Here is a 20928-nt window from a genome sequence, read left to right as displayed (position 1 = left end):
CTGAACAATCACAGAATCAATCGTGTTGGAAAAGACCCCTGGAGATCATCAAATCCAACCTGTGACCCAAGACCACCATTCCAGCCAGACCGTGGAGTGCACGAAGTGCCACATCCCATCATGAGTGACTCCACCACCTCCCTGTGTTCATTCCAGTGTTTAGTCACCTGCTGTGTGTTACATCCAGTCTTAAACACCTCCAGGGACGGTGACACCACCTCCCTAGACACTATATCGCAATATTTTCTGTGAAGAAATTCTTCCTGATGTCCAGCCTAAACCTCCCCAAGCTGAGCTTGAGTCTATGCCCACTTATCCTGTTGCCTGGGAGAAGAGGCCAACCCCCACTTGGCTACAACATCCATTCAGGTGGTTGTAGAGAGCAGTAAGGTCTCCCTTGAGCCTCCTTCAGGCTGAGCGCCCCAAACTCCCTCAGTTGCTCCTCACAGGACCTGTGTTCCAGAAAAGGCACCAGAGTTTTGGCAGCACTTGCCCAGGAACACAGACGTGGTTCCAGGATGGGGCTGCCTGCAGAGGGGACAGCATGGCCTCCTTGCAGCTCCTCTCACTCCTGAGGTCTCCCTGGCTGCTGGAGGCTGTCACGGGGCTGGGGCTGCAGGCACCTGTACGGGGGGACAAGCATTTTGGGGCATTTTGAGGCCATGCAACAGCTGCTGGCCCTGTGGTGTGCAGCAAGGCAAGGAAACCACCAAGCCTGGTCAGGACATCCAGGTTTTTATTTTTCTTAAGAACAAAATTTACCAGCTGTTGGTCTGGAAGCCCCTGTGTTGTTTGGCAACCAAAATCAAGTAGGAAAAAAATCTTTTACATGCTGTCAAGAAGAGGTCTTTGCAGATTTCCCTGTAAGGATTTCATCCGGGCCAGTTAAAGCACAGACTGTTAGTCAGCATGTTTAGTCACGAAGCAAACATTTCTCTCTGTACTCTTGAAGTACAGTTTCCAGATGGCAGCCCAAATTGATCTCCTTACAAACACAGCACGAGCCTCCTAAAGTAATGATTCATATTTTGCAAATCAAATCTGCATTATCCATAATAAGGGCTTACTTTGTTTCTCTGGAGAATAAGTTGTCAGTTGTATGGATTTAGTAAAGCTAGGAATGCACCATTTATCAATCATTTTAACATAAATGTCTGTCCCTGTGTCATTTAGAGATGAATAGTAGAATGTCTCTATGGAAACAGTATGGCTATAGTATATCTAAGAGAAATAATGTTCCATATCATAATTGCAAAGGTAGTCTGCAGAAAAAAAGAATTCTAAAGGCAGTCAAGTGTATGGGCTGCATTTTATTCAGAAAAAAAGTGATGGGAAAAATGTTAATCTTTTCCATTGAAGTGCCTGCACATAGAAAGCAAGAGCACACACATTAAGGAGCCTACTCTGTAGCCACATCCTTTCAGGTGCCCAGAGATAAAGAGAAGTCCAGATGCAGCACCTTGTTACTGGTGGGCATTGGCACACTCCATGTGTGTCTGCAAATTGGCCAGAGACCTCCTGCTAGGAGCAGTGCAGGCCACCAGCTGCTTCAGATTGTACAGCTTGTCCAGCACCAGCAGAAAACCTCTTCAAAAACAGGTGGAGGTGGATTTCAAAGTTAAACAAAACAAAACAGAAAAAAAAAAAAAAGGACCAAAATAATTGCAAATAATTAATTCAGCTATTCATTCACATTTAAAAAGTATACCTAGGTCTGTAAGCGACTAGAAAATACTTCTTTAATTCTCCTCTTCCATTCATTGCTATTTTCCTATATTAGTTTTTATATGCTTGTTTTCCTAACCTTAGGAAGGTACAACATTGACCATGAAATATGGGTATATGAAGAAATTACATGAAAAGCTGAATTTAATGGATGCAGATGGCAATATCACAGTTATAATTTAGAGCAAGGAACAAATACAAAATCTGACAGATATTACAGGCTAGCTCTAGGGTATCAAAGTGAAATCATGTAGGCCAGAATTTGGTCAGACAACAACTGCAGTTCTGAAAGTTTGTCTTAAATATTTTATTACCACAGAGGAAGTACTGTTTCAGCTTAGTAGCACCATTTAGTGTTTTTCTGTAGCTTTGGGTTAGAATGATTCCAGAGAGAAGAATAGTACCACCTGAACAAAACCCATTTTCTTTGTTTCTTGTGAAACACAATGAATTTTTTTTTTTCCCAGACAACTCCATACTCATTTCAGCTTTCCTTGTTTTATGGTATCTGCTAGGGCACTGGAGCTGTACACCTCAGGGGCTGAAACAAACAAAAAAAAATCGCTTGATATTTTGCCTTTTAAGAATCCAAAATTAAAGGCAAACATCTTTTAAACTAACAAGATACTGTATTCTATCTCGTTGGTTTTCTACCACCATCCATTCCAAAGAACATACCAGTACCTGAGTTCTCTCTTCTGAACATGAGAAATAAAGGAAATACAGTTGCTATTATTACCTTTAGAAAGCCTCAAAAAACCCCAGCAGTCAACCCTGTACATCAAAATGTATACCACATTTTGACTTCAAGGCTACAAATGAAATGAGAAGTGAAGAATGACTCTCCATATCCTTTTGTAATTTCCTCCAGATAGTATTTAAAGAGTAGCTGTAGAAAGATTGCTTAAATTACAGAGAATTTCAGAGAATTGTTATAGCAGAGAAGCATTGTTAGTAACTGGGATGTACAGTGCTTTGGTGCTGCTTGGTTCTAATAGAGAGGTGGTGTGTTACTTGCAGGAACTGGATATTTGAAAACAACTGTTGCAGTGTGATGCATTTCCAACTCAAGCAACTTGTCTGGAGCTTTTGGAATAAATTCTCTTTGTTTGGGATATGTCCCACCAGTCAAATTTGAACTAAAAAAAGAAAGAGGGAACTGAAGTGGATGAAGAAATTTCTTACAATCCCAATTCCTCCAAAAACTCAGATTTGGAAAAAAAAAGATGTCAGGAAGGCTGTTTTATTGCTAATGGGCACAAATACTGAAATTTTAACCTGACAGTACATATTTAAACAAAAAGTAAGGATAAGTGATGGCTTGTGGGAAAAAAATACACTCACAGAGTTTTATAAATTCATATTGGACCAATAGAAAGCATAAACTAACTTAACTGTCTGTTCTCCTTTAGTAGTAACTGTAGAGAATATCTCCATTCCTTGAATTACAGTGAACATATACATTTTATTATTTTGTACTTAGACTAGAAAAGGAGTCACATGTCAGAGGTTTGCCCTGTCTGCCCCAACTTTTCCAGCTGTACAGGGACTATGCTATGCCTCGCTCCAGAAAGCGCAAACAGGAGACACTCCTGAGCTGTTTAATAGCAGATTAATAACATTTTTAAAGTGTTTTTTCACTTCTTGTCACAACAATATGTGATTCTCAAAAGTTCTAAAATCCAGAGAGTGGGCGGTATTTCAAACTCAAAAAACCCCCAAAAAACTAAATGCAGTAATGGGGATTTCTTTAGTACATTTGCATGCAGTGCACTAGAGGGCTCTCAGGAGTTAGAAATAGATGGAATGCATTTTTGAAAGGCACGTACTTCACAGGACTTTTCATTGCAGAATTTAAAATAGAAGTTGCTGTGGTTTTGTGTGTGGGATTGTTTGGTTTGGGTTTTTTTTTAATGATATGAGGTTCATGTAAGTTTATAGCAGTTCGTATGCAACTACCTCTCAGTAAAGTTAGCTTCTGAACAGTTCTTAGCTTGCAATGAAATACCTAAATGTGAACCATACTTAAAAGTGAAATATGTTCTAGATGCCAGCTTTTACTCAGTTTCTTTTATTAACCTAAGGAGTTTACCAGAACAAAGGATGTGTCAAGCTGAATAGGTAAGAAGTTTTATTTTTATAGCAATCTATATACAATGTGCACTTATTCTTTGTTTCTTGGAAAGGATCTATAAGCCACTGTAATTTTATTTTAAAAACTATAGCTAGATTCTTTTTATGGCTTCACAAGAGTGAAGAGGATTAACCATCTTTCACTTTTAATGTATGTTTATGAATTATGGGAACTGTATTAATATTCAACTAGGGAAATTTGGCACTGCTAATATATTTTTATATTAGTGAATTTGTGCATATTTAACTACTAGTGACTGGTTCATATTTGGATAATTTACAGCATTTCCATAACATGAGGTTTAGTGAAGACTTTGTCTTGTAAAATAAAGATTATAATCTGGATTTGACAAGCATTTCTTAAAATGCTGGCATACATCCAGCTGAGATTGAAAATTGAGCCCATATTTAATGGTTTTGGTGTTTGATTTATACTGTAATGACAAAGTAAAAGATTTATCCTGACAAATTCCTACATGCATTCTGTCTCATCTAGAACTTCTTTTCTCTGAAAAATATAGAACCACAGATGCTATGTGTGAGTAATGAAAGGAAATGCTACTATTTTCTTTTTGCAGTTTGCAGAGAAGATACATAGATCTTTTAGACTACCAGTCAGTAAACTTTGCTTACGCAGCTGGCTCCATTCATTCTCTGAAGCCAATCATTTCCTCTGTGGTGGCTGATAAGAATTTAACAGTTTGAGAAGGTGGAGTATCAGCATCCTTAGTGCTGACCACTTTCCTAGACATACCAGTAGCCTCTGTCCATCACCCATGCTGGAAGCTACTTGGAAAAGGAGAAATAGAAATTGGGGAAGGGAAATAATGAATCATCATCCTGGCTGGAATGTACAGAAGACTTTATGCTGTTTTCATCATGTGGATTCACTAGAGAAATGATCCCTTTTGATCAGCCAAGTAAAATCAAAAACTTGTTTATTTGCTGCCTGTGGCCCTCGCGGCTGCTGAGGCTCTGGACTTGCAGGCGCCCGAGGACAAGGAGGAATCTGCTAGTGGGCACTGCCTGTGTGATCTACCTGGGATTCCTTGTCAGCCAAGTGGGTCATGTTTTACCACAGCACAAAGGAGGACATGGAAAGATCAGTTCCAGGAGTCTCCAAGATGCAGCTCAAACTCCTTTTCTGGGCATCCCACTGGATGGCACCCTGTCACCACCCAATTTCCAGGAACCCCAGCTTGGTAGCAATGGGACCTTGCTGCCACCCAATGTAGTTTACATCACCCTGCGGTCCAAGCGCAGCAAGCCTGCCAACATCAGAGGCACAGTGAAGCCAAAGCGCAGGAAGAAAAATGCAATCCCTTTGTCCTATGGGCAGCACTTTCCAAAAGCCACTTTTATGGGCTGGGAAGAGGCCTTTGCCCAACAGCCAGGACGGGCCACACGTGCCGCAGGCACAAAGGGAGCAGCGATCGCTCTGGAGGCAAGAAAGTACCAACTGGATGAACATGGGCATAAAGGAATGGCTATCAGGGGGAGAGATCACCAGGGACCTGGGAGGATTTCTGGAGCTGTAAAGGCACAGCTCCAGCCTGAGGAAAGCAATATCAGGATTTATAGCGAGAGCCCTCCCTCATGGATGAGCAAAGATGACATCCTAAACATGCGCATGCTGGCAGACTCTCCCATAGAGAGCATTCAAGAAGGTCCTTCACACAAAGCAGTCCTGGCAGTATTTGCAAGAGGTCCCAGCACTACGGGAGCTGCTTGTAATCAGGGACACTGTGGAATTGTCAAAAGACCTCTCGACATGAGTGAGGTGTTTGCCTTTCATTTGGACAGGATCTTGGGGCTAAACAGGAGCTTACCTTCTGTAAGCAGGAGATCAGAGTTCTTCCAAGGTAACACATCCCTGTGGTTTTCAGCATTTGCAGGTGGGGTGCAGAGGTTTCCTTCCCGCTTGGCGTTAGCCGTGGGGCAGCAGCAGCCACCCCCTTTAACTCGTGTGAGCCCAAGAACTCACCCTGTTGTTACAGGGAAATCAAGTCAGTGTCTGTGTGTAACTTCTGCAGTGCAGTTACTCTGTCCAGAGGATGAATACCCCAAAGTTTGCTTCAAATATCGTAGAGTTGCTGAGGGCAGTAAGAGTTTCCTAACATGAGTCTGGAACAAGAAAAAAGAGAAGGAGCAATCCACAGATTGCATGACATTGTACAGACTTCCTGAAGTGAAACTGGTGAGAGATTCCAGAATCTCTGTGATTCAATGGGTATTTCTTGTTTTCTAAAATACACTTATAATCTTTTACAACAGACTTTAATAAAATACTGTTGGAACTTGTCACAAAAATTAATCTCTCAGGTGGTAGGAATCAGGTCAGATAATCTACTCAGAGAGGTAGGGAACCTGCCTGCAGAAGCTTGAATCTTCTTTCCTGGCACTAATCCTCTTGAGAACTGAAAATTTTTAAAAAGTGCTTCCCTTTCTTCTGTTAAAGTTAAAACCCAAACAAACTACATTTCAGTGAATTCTGCTGTACATATTGAGGTTCAGTACACATATCTATATATTATCTAAAGAAACACACATAGTAAATATCTCAATATGCCTGTTACATGATTAGTATAGAGTTTTCAATTAAAAAGTTTATTTTTAACCTTTAGTGAAATTAAAGGTAAAATTCAGACATGTAATGTGAGCTGGAAGTCTGCTTTAAAATTGCTACCTTCTTAAATATGTCTTCAGCATAAGTCCTATTTTTGTACAGTCACAAATCCAAAAGGACTATGTTGCATTTTAGTGAATCATTGCAAAAGTAGCTAGCTATATTTTTGCTGTTAATTTCTTGCTTTGAAATCAGCTTATACCAAATAGTTTTATATCAGTCTGCGTTTCTTAAAAAGAAAAGTAATGCTAGAAAATTTTTTTAAAGTCTGACAGCAGGAAGACAATCTCGTGATTTCCAGTGTCTTCCTGCTTTGCAAACCTTCCCTTTGGCAGCCTGTAAAACAATGGGAATGAATCTCTAGGAACAACAGTTTGGAGGCTTCTGAATATTATTCATACTTGCAGAGCATGGAAGATACATTATGCCTATTTTATTTTTAGGAACAAGATCTATTGGTATGGAGCTGTCATAAGGCATTAAGGCAGTTCGGATGGAGGAACTCTGCACAGTGTGGCTGCAGAGATGACAGACTGCAAACCTCAAAAACTGCTATTAGGCTAATTGTGCATTGTGCTGCTCAGTGTCTGTCACCTTACAGTATGTTTTGGACTGTCTGGGACAGAGTGTGTCATTCTGCCCTCTAATTTTCTTTTCCTCATAACTGGCTAAGTTCCTGTTGCAAGAGGAGTGTTGCTAGGTGATGAGAAGAGAAATAACACTATTTTGGTCTCACTTCATTTTTTCCAGCTAAAGGCTGAACAGAGCTTTTGGAACAGTGACTGCACCTTGTCTCTCATGATTTTTTTAGCCTGGAAATATGCTGGAACTCAGATGCCTTGTAACTACTTGAGCTTTTTACTGTTTATGTGCTTGTGTCTGGCATAATGTGAAAATATTTGTGGTAGGAAAATGAGCAAAAATACAATTCTTAAAAATAATATGAGTGATTAGTTCATTGTAATGACCTATATATGTCAAGATAGGTGAGTTCTGTAAAGTTTTTTACAGAGTGGCTTGTGTGAAGCAGTTATTCACATGGGAAAGCAAGCAATGCAGGATTAGAGACTGTGCATGTGTGTATGAATGTACACTATTTCTGCGCTGACATATCTCTCTCCCCGACACATCCCTTTAGCTTGCCTCAGTTGTGATGTGATCCAACAAGACATGTTTGATGTAGCATTAAAATTTTAAAAAATGGGCTTTTCAAAACTGTCATTCATTTTGTCAAAAGCAGTTTCAAAGAACTGCTTAGTAAATCCCTGTACAGGTTCTATCTCCCTTATTCCCACAGATCTGACACTGATTTTTTTAAAGTCTAGCAAAATATTGTATTCAAGTTCCCTGTCTGCTGCCCTCACCTTCCCTTAATTGTAAACCCTTTTAATTGTTAACTGAATTTTTTTTTGTGGCTTGTCTAGTTTTTCCTCATCCATCCTGGATGGAAAAATCAGGTATGGTAACTCTTTCATACTTTTACAATGAATTGATTGAATATGAGAAGCCTGAGTAGTATAGGTAGGAAAAGCCCTTTTGAGCTGGGCATAAAAGTCTAAAAGAGCATGATTTTATGCATACACAAGCAGTCATTCATTACTTCATTTCTACCTACAAGATGTGAGAAATGTCTCCAAACACCTATAAAAAAGGGGACAATCCTGTAAAACACCAAGAAATAATCATAAAATTCTGTCTATTGTGGAATAAATGAAGGCTGACGCTTATGTGCTGAGTTTTGGGATGGTCACATTAATTCTACAGTACTAAGGTACTGTATTATCTCATAACCTTAACCTTAGGAATATGAGACATAAGTGACCTCGCTTGGTGTTGCAGCCCTACCTTAACGACCTTTGCACAGAAGCTAAGTCAAATGCCTGCATGTATAGCCTCCAGCTCAGCAACTGCATTTGTGGCCTGGGATAGAGGCAGTATTTTTTAGGCTTGAGCTACAGCTGGAGTTTGTGGGCTGGGGCAGGCTGGCTTCTCTGTCTCAGCTGACAGCTGTAAGGGTGGTGCTGTGGCTCCTTGGATAGCAGCAGTGAGGCTGGGCTCTTTGTTCAGCTTTTGGTACAATAGCTGCTGCTATGCACTCTTGTAGCACCTCTTGCTGAGGGACTGCACTACTGTGTGCTGATGCCTACTTCTCTTCCCCTCTGTTTTCTGATATCCTGAGTCTGACTAAACTGACAATAGTAAGCACTAGTGTACTCAATCCGCTATTTGTCCAGAATCTCCTTTTTCCCCAAACATGCAAGAAACTCTTCCTTTGAGTAACACCTTTCATGGTTGTTTTAGTGCAAATAGATGAATTACGTGATAGCTCCACTGGTTGCACTTCTTGTTTTGCTTTAGTGGCCTCTGCATGACTATAAAATGTGTCCTAGTTTTTTCTGTGTTATACCCTGTGCTATCAGCTTGCTCTTGCCATCCCATCAAAAATTGTGCAATATGAATCACCAATGTCAGGACAAAAGAATAAAAACCTAGCACTGCTTTATGCATTCAGAGTGCTCTAAAATAGTTCCACATAGTGCTGTACTTCTCAAAGGGGTACAAGAGGCATATGTCCAGTATTCTGTTGGGTAGAGAAGTTCATGTACAAGCAATAATGCAGTCCATAGTCTAGAGAGCAACTAATGCACATTGCATGCATTCCTTAATACTGACATCCATATGAGCACAGGACAGAACATTGCAATGAGGCACATAGGGAAGAAAGAAAATTAAGTGGTCTAACTTCTCTCTGCTTTCTGCTTTTGTTCCTTTTATTTTCCCTAAAAACTTAAACTCTTAAAATTGTGCTCTGTATGCTGGACCCTCTCATTTTCCACATGACATTATCCTTTCTTGCTAATGCATGGACAACTGAACTCTTGCAAATGTGGCAGTGGTGAGACGTACTGACTTTTACAGTGAACAATGGTGAGTTTGAGAAAGGGCTTTAACTGCCTCATGAAAGATTTTCTGGTTTTAATGTTGATCTTCTGGGCATGTTTGAAAATATTTTCTTTCGAGGAAGTTGGAAAAAGTGCTGTAGCTATAAGTCAGTGCACAAGAGGAGTGAAATGTTTGCAAGAATAAAATGTGGTTCCTAAGCACATGAAGTTCAGAAGCATGCAGTTTATTTTAAAAGTGATGTGGGGTGTGGAAATCTAAGATGATGCCTGTGTTGAAGAAGCCATGCAGTGATACATCACCGAGCGGCACATGGAGCAGTTTGAGTACCTTGAGCTGGTCTGGTCTCAGTAGCCTGAGGTTTTATCTGTGTTAGCTTATTCAACTTAGCTAAGACATTTTTAGAAATGTTTAGATGTTCAAAAATGTGTATGATTTACTAGGAAGAAGGTTTCAGCATGAGTTTTGAAAAATCTTTCCTGTACAATTTTGAAGATTGCCTTTGGACAGTTAAGTAGGTATATAGATCTAAAATGGCAGATAAAAGATAAAATGAATCCAATCAACTCTGGTGAGATTCAGTGCAGTGCACCTGCAGCAATGGAAAAGCAGTACCCCTCTGTGTTAATATGTAAAGTTGACTAGGAAAGAAGCACATACAGAATACACAGGACTTTTTCTGAAATGTGCTTCACCTTCCTGGTTGAGGCTGTAGGTCTTTTCAGTGTTGAGGTAACTTCAGCCCAATCCTAATGAGGTCTGTATCATAAAAGCTCCACTGATTTGGTTGCGGTCATGCCAATTCATGCAACTGTGAATCGGACTCCTTATCTGCTTTAATTCAGCATCTTTATGTTTTTCCTGCAAGTGTCAAAATTTGAGTTACAGCTCTTTACTGAAGCTGCTGTTTCATATTCCTGTAATGCAATTTATATTACAGAGTTGAAAGATTTTTTTTTTTGGATCATCTTTTCTGCTCCCATTTCCTTTGAAATGCAAACATTTCCTGTATTTAACCTTAGTCTTTTAAAAATGTTTTTCTATCTTAATGGAAACTGGCATGATATTATTCAGAGTTTTCAAGTATTTATATTACTATTGTTTATCATGTCCTTTTTGGGTGGACAGGAGATGTTTGTTTTCTTAAAAAACTGTTTATGTATTTGATTTGTGGAAAAATTCATGAATAGTTACATAAGTTGTTACTGGATATAGAAAAATAATAGATCAGATTTGGTCCTGAGGAAAACTGTCTTTTTTTTTTTTTGATGAGAATTTCCAATGCTTGGATAGACTTTCTCCCACTTTACTGGGAAAGAAACCTAGCCCATAGCTGATCTAACTTGGGTAAAGTCATCTACAGTATATGTGATTGAGCCAGAGTCAGAGAGATGGAGAAATGGGTAGAATTTCCCAAATAAGTTACCTAAATACTTATTCAGGCACCTCAGTAGAGGAGAAGCCTGGTTTTCAGGAGTGCTCAGCTCATTTTTTCAGTGGAGGAGAGTGTGGAACATGGTCCTGATAAAGGTAATACTGATCATAAAGAAAGACTGATTGATGTTCCTAATGGAAAGACACGTTCTGTGTTTCTAAGGAAACACTGGGCAGCTGGAAGGGAAGTTAAAGAGGTGGTGGGTTGTTGGCTTGGCTTTGGAAGGACTGCCTGGTATGTGCCAGGCATGGCAGAGAGAAGATCAGGTACATTCTGGTTTGGAAAGGAGCTGGCTTTTCTCTTGGGCTGGATTACATGCGGGGCCAGTATGTCATGCTTCTTTGGTGAATGGGAGGTGGAACTTTGCACATGTCTCAGTGCTAGGTGCAGGCAAAGATCATTTCTTACCTGTTGTTTTACAACAGTCAGCATCCTTTGAACAAGTTGCTTTTGGATTCAGCTGTGTGGAGATTGTTTTTCACAGTCCTGGCTGCTTACAAATGGAGCATTGACATTGGCAGCTTTTACCTCGCTGTTGGCACTGATACCTCTTTTCCATGGGCTATTTTCTGTCTGGTTTGCTTCTGAAGAAGGTGGCCTGGACCTCTTGCCTTCTTGTGTTTCTAAAAGCTTTTTTGCAGATCTGTCTCTGTCTCCCTGGGCATGTGGAAGACAAAGAGACAATTTAGGCTGCACTTAACTATGCAATAAATTGTGCAATAGTGTGGACTAAGTTCAATGAACTTCAAGATGAATATGAATAAATTTTAAAGCTTGATATGTGTTCCAACACTTTTTAATAAACAGCACTTAAGCTTTGCAGTTAGATGGTTCTTCCTCTCTGTACTAAGACATATTTTGATCTTCTGTCTACACGCTCTAAAATATAAAGGATTTATTTGTTTCAAAGTGTACAAGCCATGGTCAGTTATGGGTCCTTAGCAGTTTAAGCAGCAGTAACATTGTATCAGCAATAAAAGGAGAGTTTTGTAATAAGATAGATCTGTCTGTTCCTTGATGCTGTACGAAATATATTTATCAGTTCTCACACTGGAAAAGCTCATTTTAAATTCTTTGACAAGGTTTATTCTCATAGTGAAGCTGAACAATGGAATTCACCAAAGAGAAGTCCTCTGTGTTAGTTTCAGGGAAGAGAAGATTCTTTACACAGAAGAACTAAAGAATTTGGCTGAAATATCTGCTATACAAAACAGATCTCATATCTAGGTAAAAAGCCCCAAATGTGTCAAGTTGTTTACTCATGCTATGCTCACATTCTCTAGTATTCTCATATATCCTTTCAGAGCTGTAGAGTAATAGGTTTAAAATACTAAAAATAACAAAATAAATCCACTTTGAGTATAGGATTTGTGGTGTCTCTATGTCCATTACGCAAAGAAAACCTGCTTTGACATAAGTTTCCAGCTCTTGAAAATCAATAGTTCACTGGAAGCAGAAGGAAGTTACATTGTTGATTCACAGTGGCATTATAGGCTATTGTTGATTCACAGTGGCATTATAGGCTTTTAACCTACCTAGAAACTTTTTAGTAGTTTGGTTTAGTATATGATTTTGTACATTAATCTCTTGCTTCAAACAAAGAAAGTCTTCCATACATTGAAGGCATTCATGCCTATGTTTCCAGTCCTGTGGTGGCTGGTTATGGATGTAGGATTAACCAAAGAATGTCACGATATTAGTCCCTGGCTGGTTCTCCTTCCAGATCTGTAAAATTTACTAATTTTACAATTAGTAAATTAGGCAATGTCTAAAGAAGAACCAAATAAAACTGATAGTATTGCACTACAATAATGGTATTTTTTCCCCTCTTTTCAGGTGGTCAGGCCTGTCCTGTTATTCTCTGGGATTCCTCACTGAGTCCAACAGACAATAGCACCCATTCTTCAGTAAGGTTAACATGGGGAAAATATCAGCAGCTATTGAAGAAGAAATGCTGGCAGAATGGTAAAGTTCCCAAAGCTGAGTGGGGCTGTACTGAAATTCATCATCATGAATGGTCCAAGATGGCACTCTTTGATTTTCTATTGCAGGTAAAATGTTTACTGAGCAACTGTTTGCCTCATAAGTTGTATGATCAAACATAGGATTTTGAGAAATAGTAACTTTAGTTTGTTTCATTTTTTTTTAAATGGGAAAGAGAATTTGCATAGTTTGGAATTATTTCTGGTCATTTCTTATGATTAAAATATGCAAAATGCAGCTTATAATTAGGCAGGAAACCTGACTGACTCATTTCTTTTTAAAGAGGAAGCAAAGGCTTTTGCCTTGATTTTTTAAATATTGAGTCAGGCATACTGTTTCTCCTTCACTCCTTGTTTCTCCAAACAGAGATCTTGACTGTGTTCACAACTGTAAATCTCTGTTTACTCTGTGGTCCTTCCTGCACCTCCCCAGCCCCAAGAGGTGACTGAAGTGGTTTTGGTGAGCTGCAATCTGGAGCAAGGTAACAGTTGTAGTGGATAATTTTTCCTTTTTTAAAAAAAACCCTAGACAGTGACTTAGTAAAGAAGGAGTAGAGCGGTGACTGATGAATGATAAATCTGCTGTTCTATTATTCAGAAGGAGGGGTTGGTTAAAATAAGATACAACAGGATTGCACTTCACATGACAGGAGACAAATTACTCTTGCACTAATAGCTGGTATCAGAATGATTTATATCTCTCGTTGCCTACCACACAAGAACATGCATCCGAGAAAGTGAGTGAAAATGACTCTCATAGTTCTTCAAGACTACAATTTTATCTGTGTTCTCTCAAAGTTTATCAGCAACAGAATATAAAAAATTTGAAAACAAACAAAAAAAAAAGTCAAGAAAGGGTTTGCTATTAAAAAAAAACCCAATAGCTGTGCTTCATGAGTCATTCAGAAATAAAGAATAATGGTGAAAAGTATTCTCTGTTAAGCATAATTCCCTCAGAAGAATACATTTGGCACCTCTAATATATGTTTCTAATCTCTGGTTTCAAATGGTGTAAAACATAGAAGCAGAATATAAAATGCTCATAGTTGACCACTACTTGCCTCCTGCAAGTACTCAAGTAAACTTTGGGAGTTTGGACATCTATGTACATAAATGTATGACAGAAAATTCTGCCAAACTATATGCATCAATTCCAGAGTGTTCCATCATTATGTCTTAGCACTGAAATGGTGCAAGATATTGTGAAGAGGCTGTCTGTAAGAACAAGATTTCCTTGTTTATTTAATGCATGCAGAGAAGTGCAAAGGAATGGGGTCAGTGCATGAGTCTTTCTAGAAAGACTCTGCTTTACTTTTTTACCATTGGATGGACTGAATAAGAGATCCCAGGAGAGGGAGCACTGGAAGCAAGAGGGGCTCTACAGCCTTCAGATAATGAATGCTGTTCATGAAAGGAGAAAGAGGAAGAGAAGTCTGTTCCTTTCCATAGGATTTTGATATTTGGAAACAAACACTGTCAGCAATACAACTAGAAATACAGCTACATATTAAAAAACACAAACAAAATCAAAACAAACCAAATTCTCAGACTTTCATTTGATTAAAGAGATGACCTTTTTATTTCAACATGCAGCAAAGTTCTGCATCAGGTGGGGTCCTAATTTTGCTGGGAAGTTACAAAAATAAAATTTTAATTTTAGAAGACTTATATGAAGAGTAATGTTTTTATGCTTTGAGCAGTTTGAAGAGTTAACAGTAAACAACAAAGGACAGAAAAAATGATTCACCTTTGATGAGCTACTCATTGTCTTATATGCACCAGACCAGACCTCTGCTCTCTAAACACCTGTTAGCAAGAGCAGGTCTGCTGTCTGGGAAGATGAGCTGGAGCCAAAGGCAGCTCTAGGACAGGCAGGGTCAGCAGCAGGAGAGGCAGGCCAGCAGGAAGGATGGTGAAAGCCACAGGCCCCATTTGTAGACAGGCTGGAACCTCAACCAGCAATCTAGGAACAAGCAGAACAAAACAACCCCCCATACCCCCCTCTAAAGGACTCAGAGGAGGGCTGAGCTGCCTGAGCTTAAAGGGGGCTCCTGTGCCCAGGGGCAAAGTCCACGGTGAAGACTTTTAAGGAAGTCCACAGTGAGACTTTTAAGGGCAATCCAGGCTAATTTGTTTGATCAGGACTGTAGCAATGTTGAATATTTACTCTCATCTACTCTCAAGGGTTGTAGCACTTTCAAGGAGTGATTTATCCTTCCTCTATTAGATAGTTATCCTAAAATGGCATCCATTGCTCTGGATGTGCCTTGTTCTTGTCACTGTTTATGAAAGGGAACAGAAACAACCAAGTCAAAAGTGATGTCTAACATTTGCACCACCAAAATTAGTTCAGATTTATGTATTCTTTCCAGCTAAGTGCTGTGTGATGGGTAATCGAGGTTTTGCGTGGGAAAAAATAGTGTAGACCATCATGTCATAAAAGTATATACCACAGGGAGGCTTCTCTGTGGTTATAAATACACTGTTCTTACAGTGTAAGAACAATTTTATAGCTTTTGATGGTTTTTTGTGCCTCTCGCTGGTCTTTTCAGTTATTTTGCATACTGTTAGCCTAATAGATCCCACAAAATGAAAATCCTCTATGTGTGTCAGACTGTGCTATTTCTATTGTTCTCCAGCAGAGAAAATGTAAAAAAAAAAAAAAAAAAAGAAAGCTTCTGACAAAAAAATAGAATTGTATTCACCATCTTGTTATTCCAGTTACACAGTGGTATTGTTCCATTATTTTCAAAGAATTTCTACTGACATAATAGATCATGGCTATAAAATGGGTAAAAATACACAGTCTGAGAAATTGCTTTCAGCAGTTACCTGAGGTATGAGGACTAGGTCTTCAATGCTGTTTCACTGTTGATTACACTTGTCCTGAGCTTGCTTTCCTGTCAGCTGGGTTATAGAGCAATGTCTTACAGTGACACTTAGCCCCAAGCACTTTGGTATTGTTTTCACTTGGCACTCTGCTGTACTTTGTTTTAGATCTATAATCGACTAGACAGAAATTGTTGTGGATTCAAACCTCTCAAGGAGGATTCCTGCATGCAGCAAGGACTGAAGCTGAAATGCAATGATCAGGATGCTGTTGACCTGACACACATCGTTCAGAGAAGGCATGACCAAAGGCACTTGGTCTTTATAGACAATAAGGGTTTCTTTGACAGAAATGAGGACAATCTTGACTTCAAAATACTACAAGGAATCAATGAGTAAGTTATAAATTATTAATTTTGTAAGAGGATTAATAATTTTTTCCCAGTTTGAGTATGAGACACTAAGCTGCTGGAATAGATATCAATGGCCCAAGACATTGACAGGATGTATCTAAAAATGTATGAGTAATCCCACAGCTGTAAAAGATACAATTAACATACATATGATTAGGCATGCATGGACTTCCTTTGCTGAGTTGCAGCCTATATTCTTAGAATTGATTGCTAAACCACAACATAAATACTGCAATTCAGAGTAATGGCAAAAACTGATGAATTTCTTTGTGCTTTTCCAGATTCCCTGCATCTGCAGTTTCAGTGCTGAGGAGCCAGCGTTTACGTGAGAAGTTGCTCCAGTCTTTGTTCCTTGACAAAATATACTGGGAGAGCCAAGGAGGCAGAAAAGGAATTGAAAAGCTTATTGATGTAATAGAAAGGAGGTCCAAAATTCTTCTTACTTATATAAATGCACATGGAGCCAAAGTATTGCCCATGAATGAATGAAACAGCCTTTTTCCGTCTGAAAGAAAGTCTTTAAAAAAATGTTTTATGGGGCAGAAACTGACAATAACATTGGTTTAATTCATAGCATTATTTTTTCCTCAAACTTTCAAGTTTACTTTTAAATAAGAAATCTTACATGGTTTAAAAGCAACATTTAAGTGTCAGCTGCAGCTCAACACAGTGTAGTCTCTTCTATGTCCCCAGTGAAATGAAAAATAACCCAATGATAATATGCAGTAAAATGTAGGTAGCATGAACATTCTTTCTATTGAAATGGTTGGAAATTAGCGACATGATTTTCAGTACATTAGGCTGGATTGCTCTTACTTCCCTCATTGAAGTCAGTAGATTTTATTGCAAGTTTAAATGGGAAAAAAGATGTGTAAGCACTTGATACATTGATGACACTAGCTGAAATATATATAGTACAGGAATTTGTTCTTCTATTAGGTATTCTAAAATGCCAACATTTGTGAGGGCATCTTTTACTTTATTTTATTTTGATCTTTTGAAATATGAGAACTAAATTCAACTCTTTTAGATGCCAGGAGTGTTTGCACTGGACATGAGGGAATTTTAAAAACAGAGTGAGGAGAACATGGCTTTAGCATTAATAATTATTTTGACAAATAAAGTTTTACTTATCCAGTATGGAGTACAATTCATGATGAGTCACTCATTGTGATGTATTTTTCTCAATGCAATTTGTTCTGATGTGGGGGTGGATGATCTGATATTTTCTGTTTAATGATTAACTGTGTATTAAAAAAGAAGAGCTTTATCTTTGTGTGAATATGTTGTTAAATAAGTAGATGTTCTGTTTTTGCAAAACTCTTGACAGTATTTTTTGAGGATATTATCAAAATCAGAACTCCTAACAAGACTGTTGTAAAACCCAGTAAAGGAAATGTTTATTCTGTGCGCTCAGCTCTAGCCAGCAATTCAAGCTTGGGTATCCATTAAGACTGACCACTGTGGGGTGATCATCGTAACTGAGAACTTGCCCCAAGTGTTCCCACAAGTGTGGTTGTTAGGGAAGGTTGGATAAGCACTTCAGATTTTTACCCTTGAAATGCTACAGAAAGTAAATAGCAATTGACACAGCCTATCATCACATCCACCTTCTATCTGACTATTTAGAAAAAACTCTTACCATCTTTCTAGAGAAATATCATCTTTTTTGCCATAAGTTAATGGTAGAAATTTTATACTTTCATAGCTACTCTTGTCTTTATGTGTCATAAAAATATATAGGGTGTGAAAGAATTTTGAAAGTGCTTGTGTAATGTTATTAACGACAAACTAAAATGTCTCATGTCACAGTTAATGTGGATGGGTGAATTTAATGTTTTAAATAACTACAATTCCACTGCAGCTAAAATCAGTTTTCTTTCTTAGTATCAGAAAACCCATTAACAACAAATGCATTACTAGAAGAAATAGATCTCATTATAGGCAGAGTTAAAAAAACGTAGTAAATTTTTAAGACCTTAGTCAGCTAAATAATATTTTATTTTCTCAGTAAAGGACAGATAAATTTGTTAAAACTTCGTAGAACTTAACTATTGCCTCAAGAGGGTGTGGTTTAGAGTGCCTTGGACTTTTTAATACCAAGGTAGAATTTTACAGGATTTTCAATTTATCCCTTTCTTTAAAGTGTTGTAACTTATTAGCCAGATAATTTTCATCACAGGAACAAAAATATTACTTTGGAGTGCACTTTGAGCAGAGTCTAGAGAAAGAAATAATCATCTGGATACATTTCACATGGAATTCCTGTTGCAGTGGATTTCACTCTGTGATGGCCATCACAATCATTTTGTCTCATTTTCTAGCCTTACAGGATTCCTCCTGCTAGATACCTGTTCTAGCAAACAAATTTATTATCCCTCACTGCTGGGAGTGAGAGAAAGGCACAACTCTCAGCTGCACTGAGCTTAGGAGAGGGCCCAGGAGAGTTGTGGATATAGCTGATTATGACAAGGTCTCACGAGAACTCTGTCTTCTATCTTGAGACTGCGCATCCTGATGCCAAGTCTTTGCCCAACTGTAATTTTTTTCCAGAATTGGCTCATTGCTGAAGAAGACAAGGAAATCCATTATCTTTCCAGGCTGGATAATTTCTTTTTTATGGTCATAACTTGATGCATTCTTCTCCATTTCCTCTGGACATGGACTAGTGTTTCCTTGAGCATGATACTTGCTTTTTTATTTGCCTGGCAGTTCAGTGCCAGCTCTTAAAGCAGCAATATAGCCCTGAAGCTGACCTGAACCAATGCCTTTCAGTAGTCCTGGATTCAAGAGAACTGAGTAGTTGCAATGCTGTGTGTTACTTAAAAAAATAACCAAGCATGAGAAATGTAACTGTAAAAAGCAAAATTTCTGGAGACTTTCCAAGGGCAAAGAAATATTCCCTATGCTGTGTTAGCATGCCATATTTTATGTACGAACACTCTTGTAGTCTTCAGGTAGGCCAGGAGACTCTGTGTGAGATTGGATAGTCAGACAGGATTGCAGATTGCTTCTAGTTCTCTCGCGTTGGTAACAAACTCCAGAAAGTGCTTTTTATCTTGCTGCTGTGGAACTTGGTACATAATCCAATATTGTTAATAATGCAAAACATGATTGCAATAGCTCTTAGGAATGCATACTAGCCAAGTTCTAGCATTTTTTAAAATGAAAATGAAGAATTCTGTATTTTTGAGTGCATTTGCATACATGCTACAGTAAAAAATACAAAAGGAGTACTTTAAGTTTGTTTATTCTCTGCTACTATATTTAAGATACCTGCTTCAGTAACAGAGGTAAAGTTTATTGGGAAATTGGTTCACATCCTTTGGAAGTAGCATGACTTTGGAGTGACAGGAGCTGCACTGTAGCTAAAGTAATACTAACTGAGAGGAAAAATCCAGAAGAAGCCTTATTCAGCCTATGGTGATTGATAGGAAGCCAGGAAACTGTGCTTTAGTCCTCTTTGCTGGGCTCTCTTCCATTTCTGGGCATATGGGATCAGACAAGGATTCGTGTTGCACATTACGTGGAAGGGTGTAACCAACAGCAGCAGTGCAAAACCTGTGGGTGGGAAAAGGCGATTATGTCATTCTTGAATCTGCCTGAAAGCCAGAACCACATGAAGTGGAATTACTAAGAAACTCAAAAGAGTTTGCTCTCAAAAGAGTTTGAGATTTCGTAACACTGGAAGACAGAGCTTAAAATAAGTAGCAGACACAGATGCCTTAAAATTCCTTGGGAGCCTGCCAGCAAGTCAATAGTCTTAAATGTTTCAGAAGCTGAGGACATGAAAACTGTGGAGCACTGTGAGAGCAGTTTCCTTCTTTTCATATGTGGATATTCTATAAAACACCATATTAAAATAAATAAATAAAAATTAATTCAGTGGTTTCAAACTTACAAATGCACATTCAGGGTACATTAAGGGACAAGGTTCCAGCAGCAAACCTGGGAACGCTTTCATGCATATGTGTCTACACAGACACAAAAATATGTGTACATGTATTTATAGTTTGGCTTGTTTCTATAAAATGGTCAATTTGGCTAATAAAGAGTGAGCTGTTTATATAATTTACTGTTTACATGAGGAATTGTATTTGTGAGCCTAAGTCCAATTTTGGGTACATACAAGTTGAAGTTTAAACAAAATAATAGATGAAACTTTTGTCCTCAAAGGATTAACTCTTCTTTTGCTAACACATTTATATAATCTCAAAAGTTTTTTACTGACAGTTGTAGAGTAAAACAGCAGTATGTATCTGTGCCAAACCTCCAGAGTGATATCAATTCAGATTTTAAAAAAAAGTTTTATACTAGATATTGATTTTCCATTTTATTTTGGAATTTGTGAATTTTTAAAGTCTATTTGTCCTGTAATTACTAACAGTAATAGTGTTTTCACAAGTAATGACTCATTTGAATCTCTGCTGCTATTGTCATGTAATATGTAGGAATATCCAAAATAAAGAAATATCTTTATCAGTTTTTCAGTTCAGATCTCTAAGTTCCAATAAAAAACCTAATACATATTATTGTAATATGTGGATCATTAGTTACTGTTTAGAAAGATCTATGGCCTTAAAACTGCTTCTTCATAGAAACTATCCAAAACAGATCATAGGAATCTTTCTGTAGAAATATTTTCTAGCTATTTACTCATGAGACTTGCAACTCTTTCTCACTAAGCTGATTCAGAATAGCTGCGAATATTCTGGTTACTGCAGCATTGGTATTTGCTACCTTCTTTAGCCATTCTGACAATAGCTACTTACACAAACATTGAGCAGAAAAGGCCATGCTCATTTATAATGCCAGGACAGAAGTATTGGTCAATGACTCGTAAACTTTCTAACATGCCATGAGCAAACACAGGAATAGCAGAGA

At 38.3% G+C, this 20928-nt stretch overlaps 1 protein-coding gene across 1 annotated transcript; it reads left to right on the top strand.

Annotated features, from left to right (window-relative positions):
- Nucleotides 1-639: 639 nt before the first annotated feature.
- On the top strand, nucleotides 640-20527 carry GASK1B (golgi associated kinase 1B). Its single transcript, XM_064417526.1, has 5 exons — nucleotides 640-3846; nucleotides 4437-5720; nucleotides 12657-12871; nucleotides 15800-16026; nucleotides 16326-20527. The coding sequence occupies exons 2-5, from the start codon at nucleotides 4724-4726 to the stop codon at nucleotides 16531-16533; spliced, it is 1647 nt and encodes a 548-aa protein (XP_064273596.1). The 5' UTR covers nucleotides 640-3846; nucleotides 4437-4723; the 3' UTR covers nucleotides 16534-20527.
- The last annotated feature ends 401 nt before the right edge of the window (nucleotides 20528-20928 follow it).

Source organism: Passer domesticus, chromosome 4 (genome assembly GCF_036417665.1).
Source record: "Passer domesticus isolate bPasDom1 chromosome 4, bPasDom1.hap1, whole genome shotgun sequence".
Classification (NCBI taxonomy): Eukaryota; Metazoa; Chordata; class Aves; order Passeriformes; family Passeridae; genus Passer; species Passer domesticus.
This window is presented reverse-complemented; position numbering and strand designations above follow the sequence as displayed.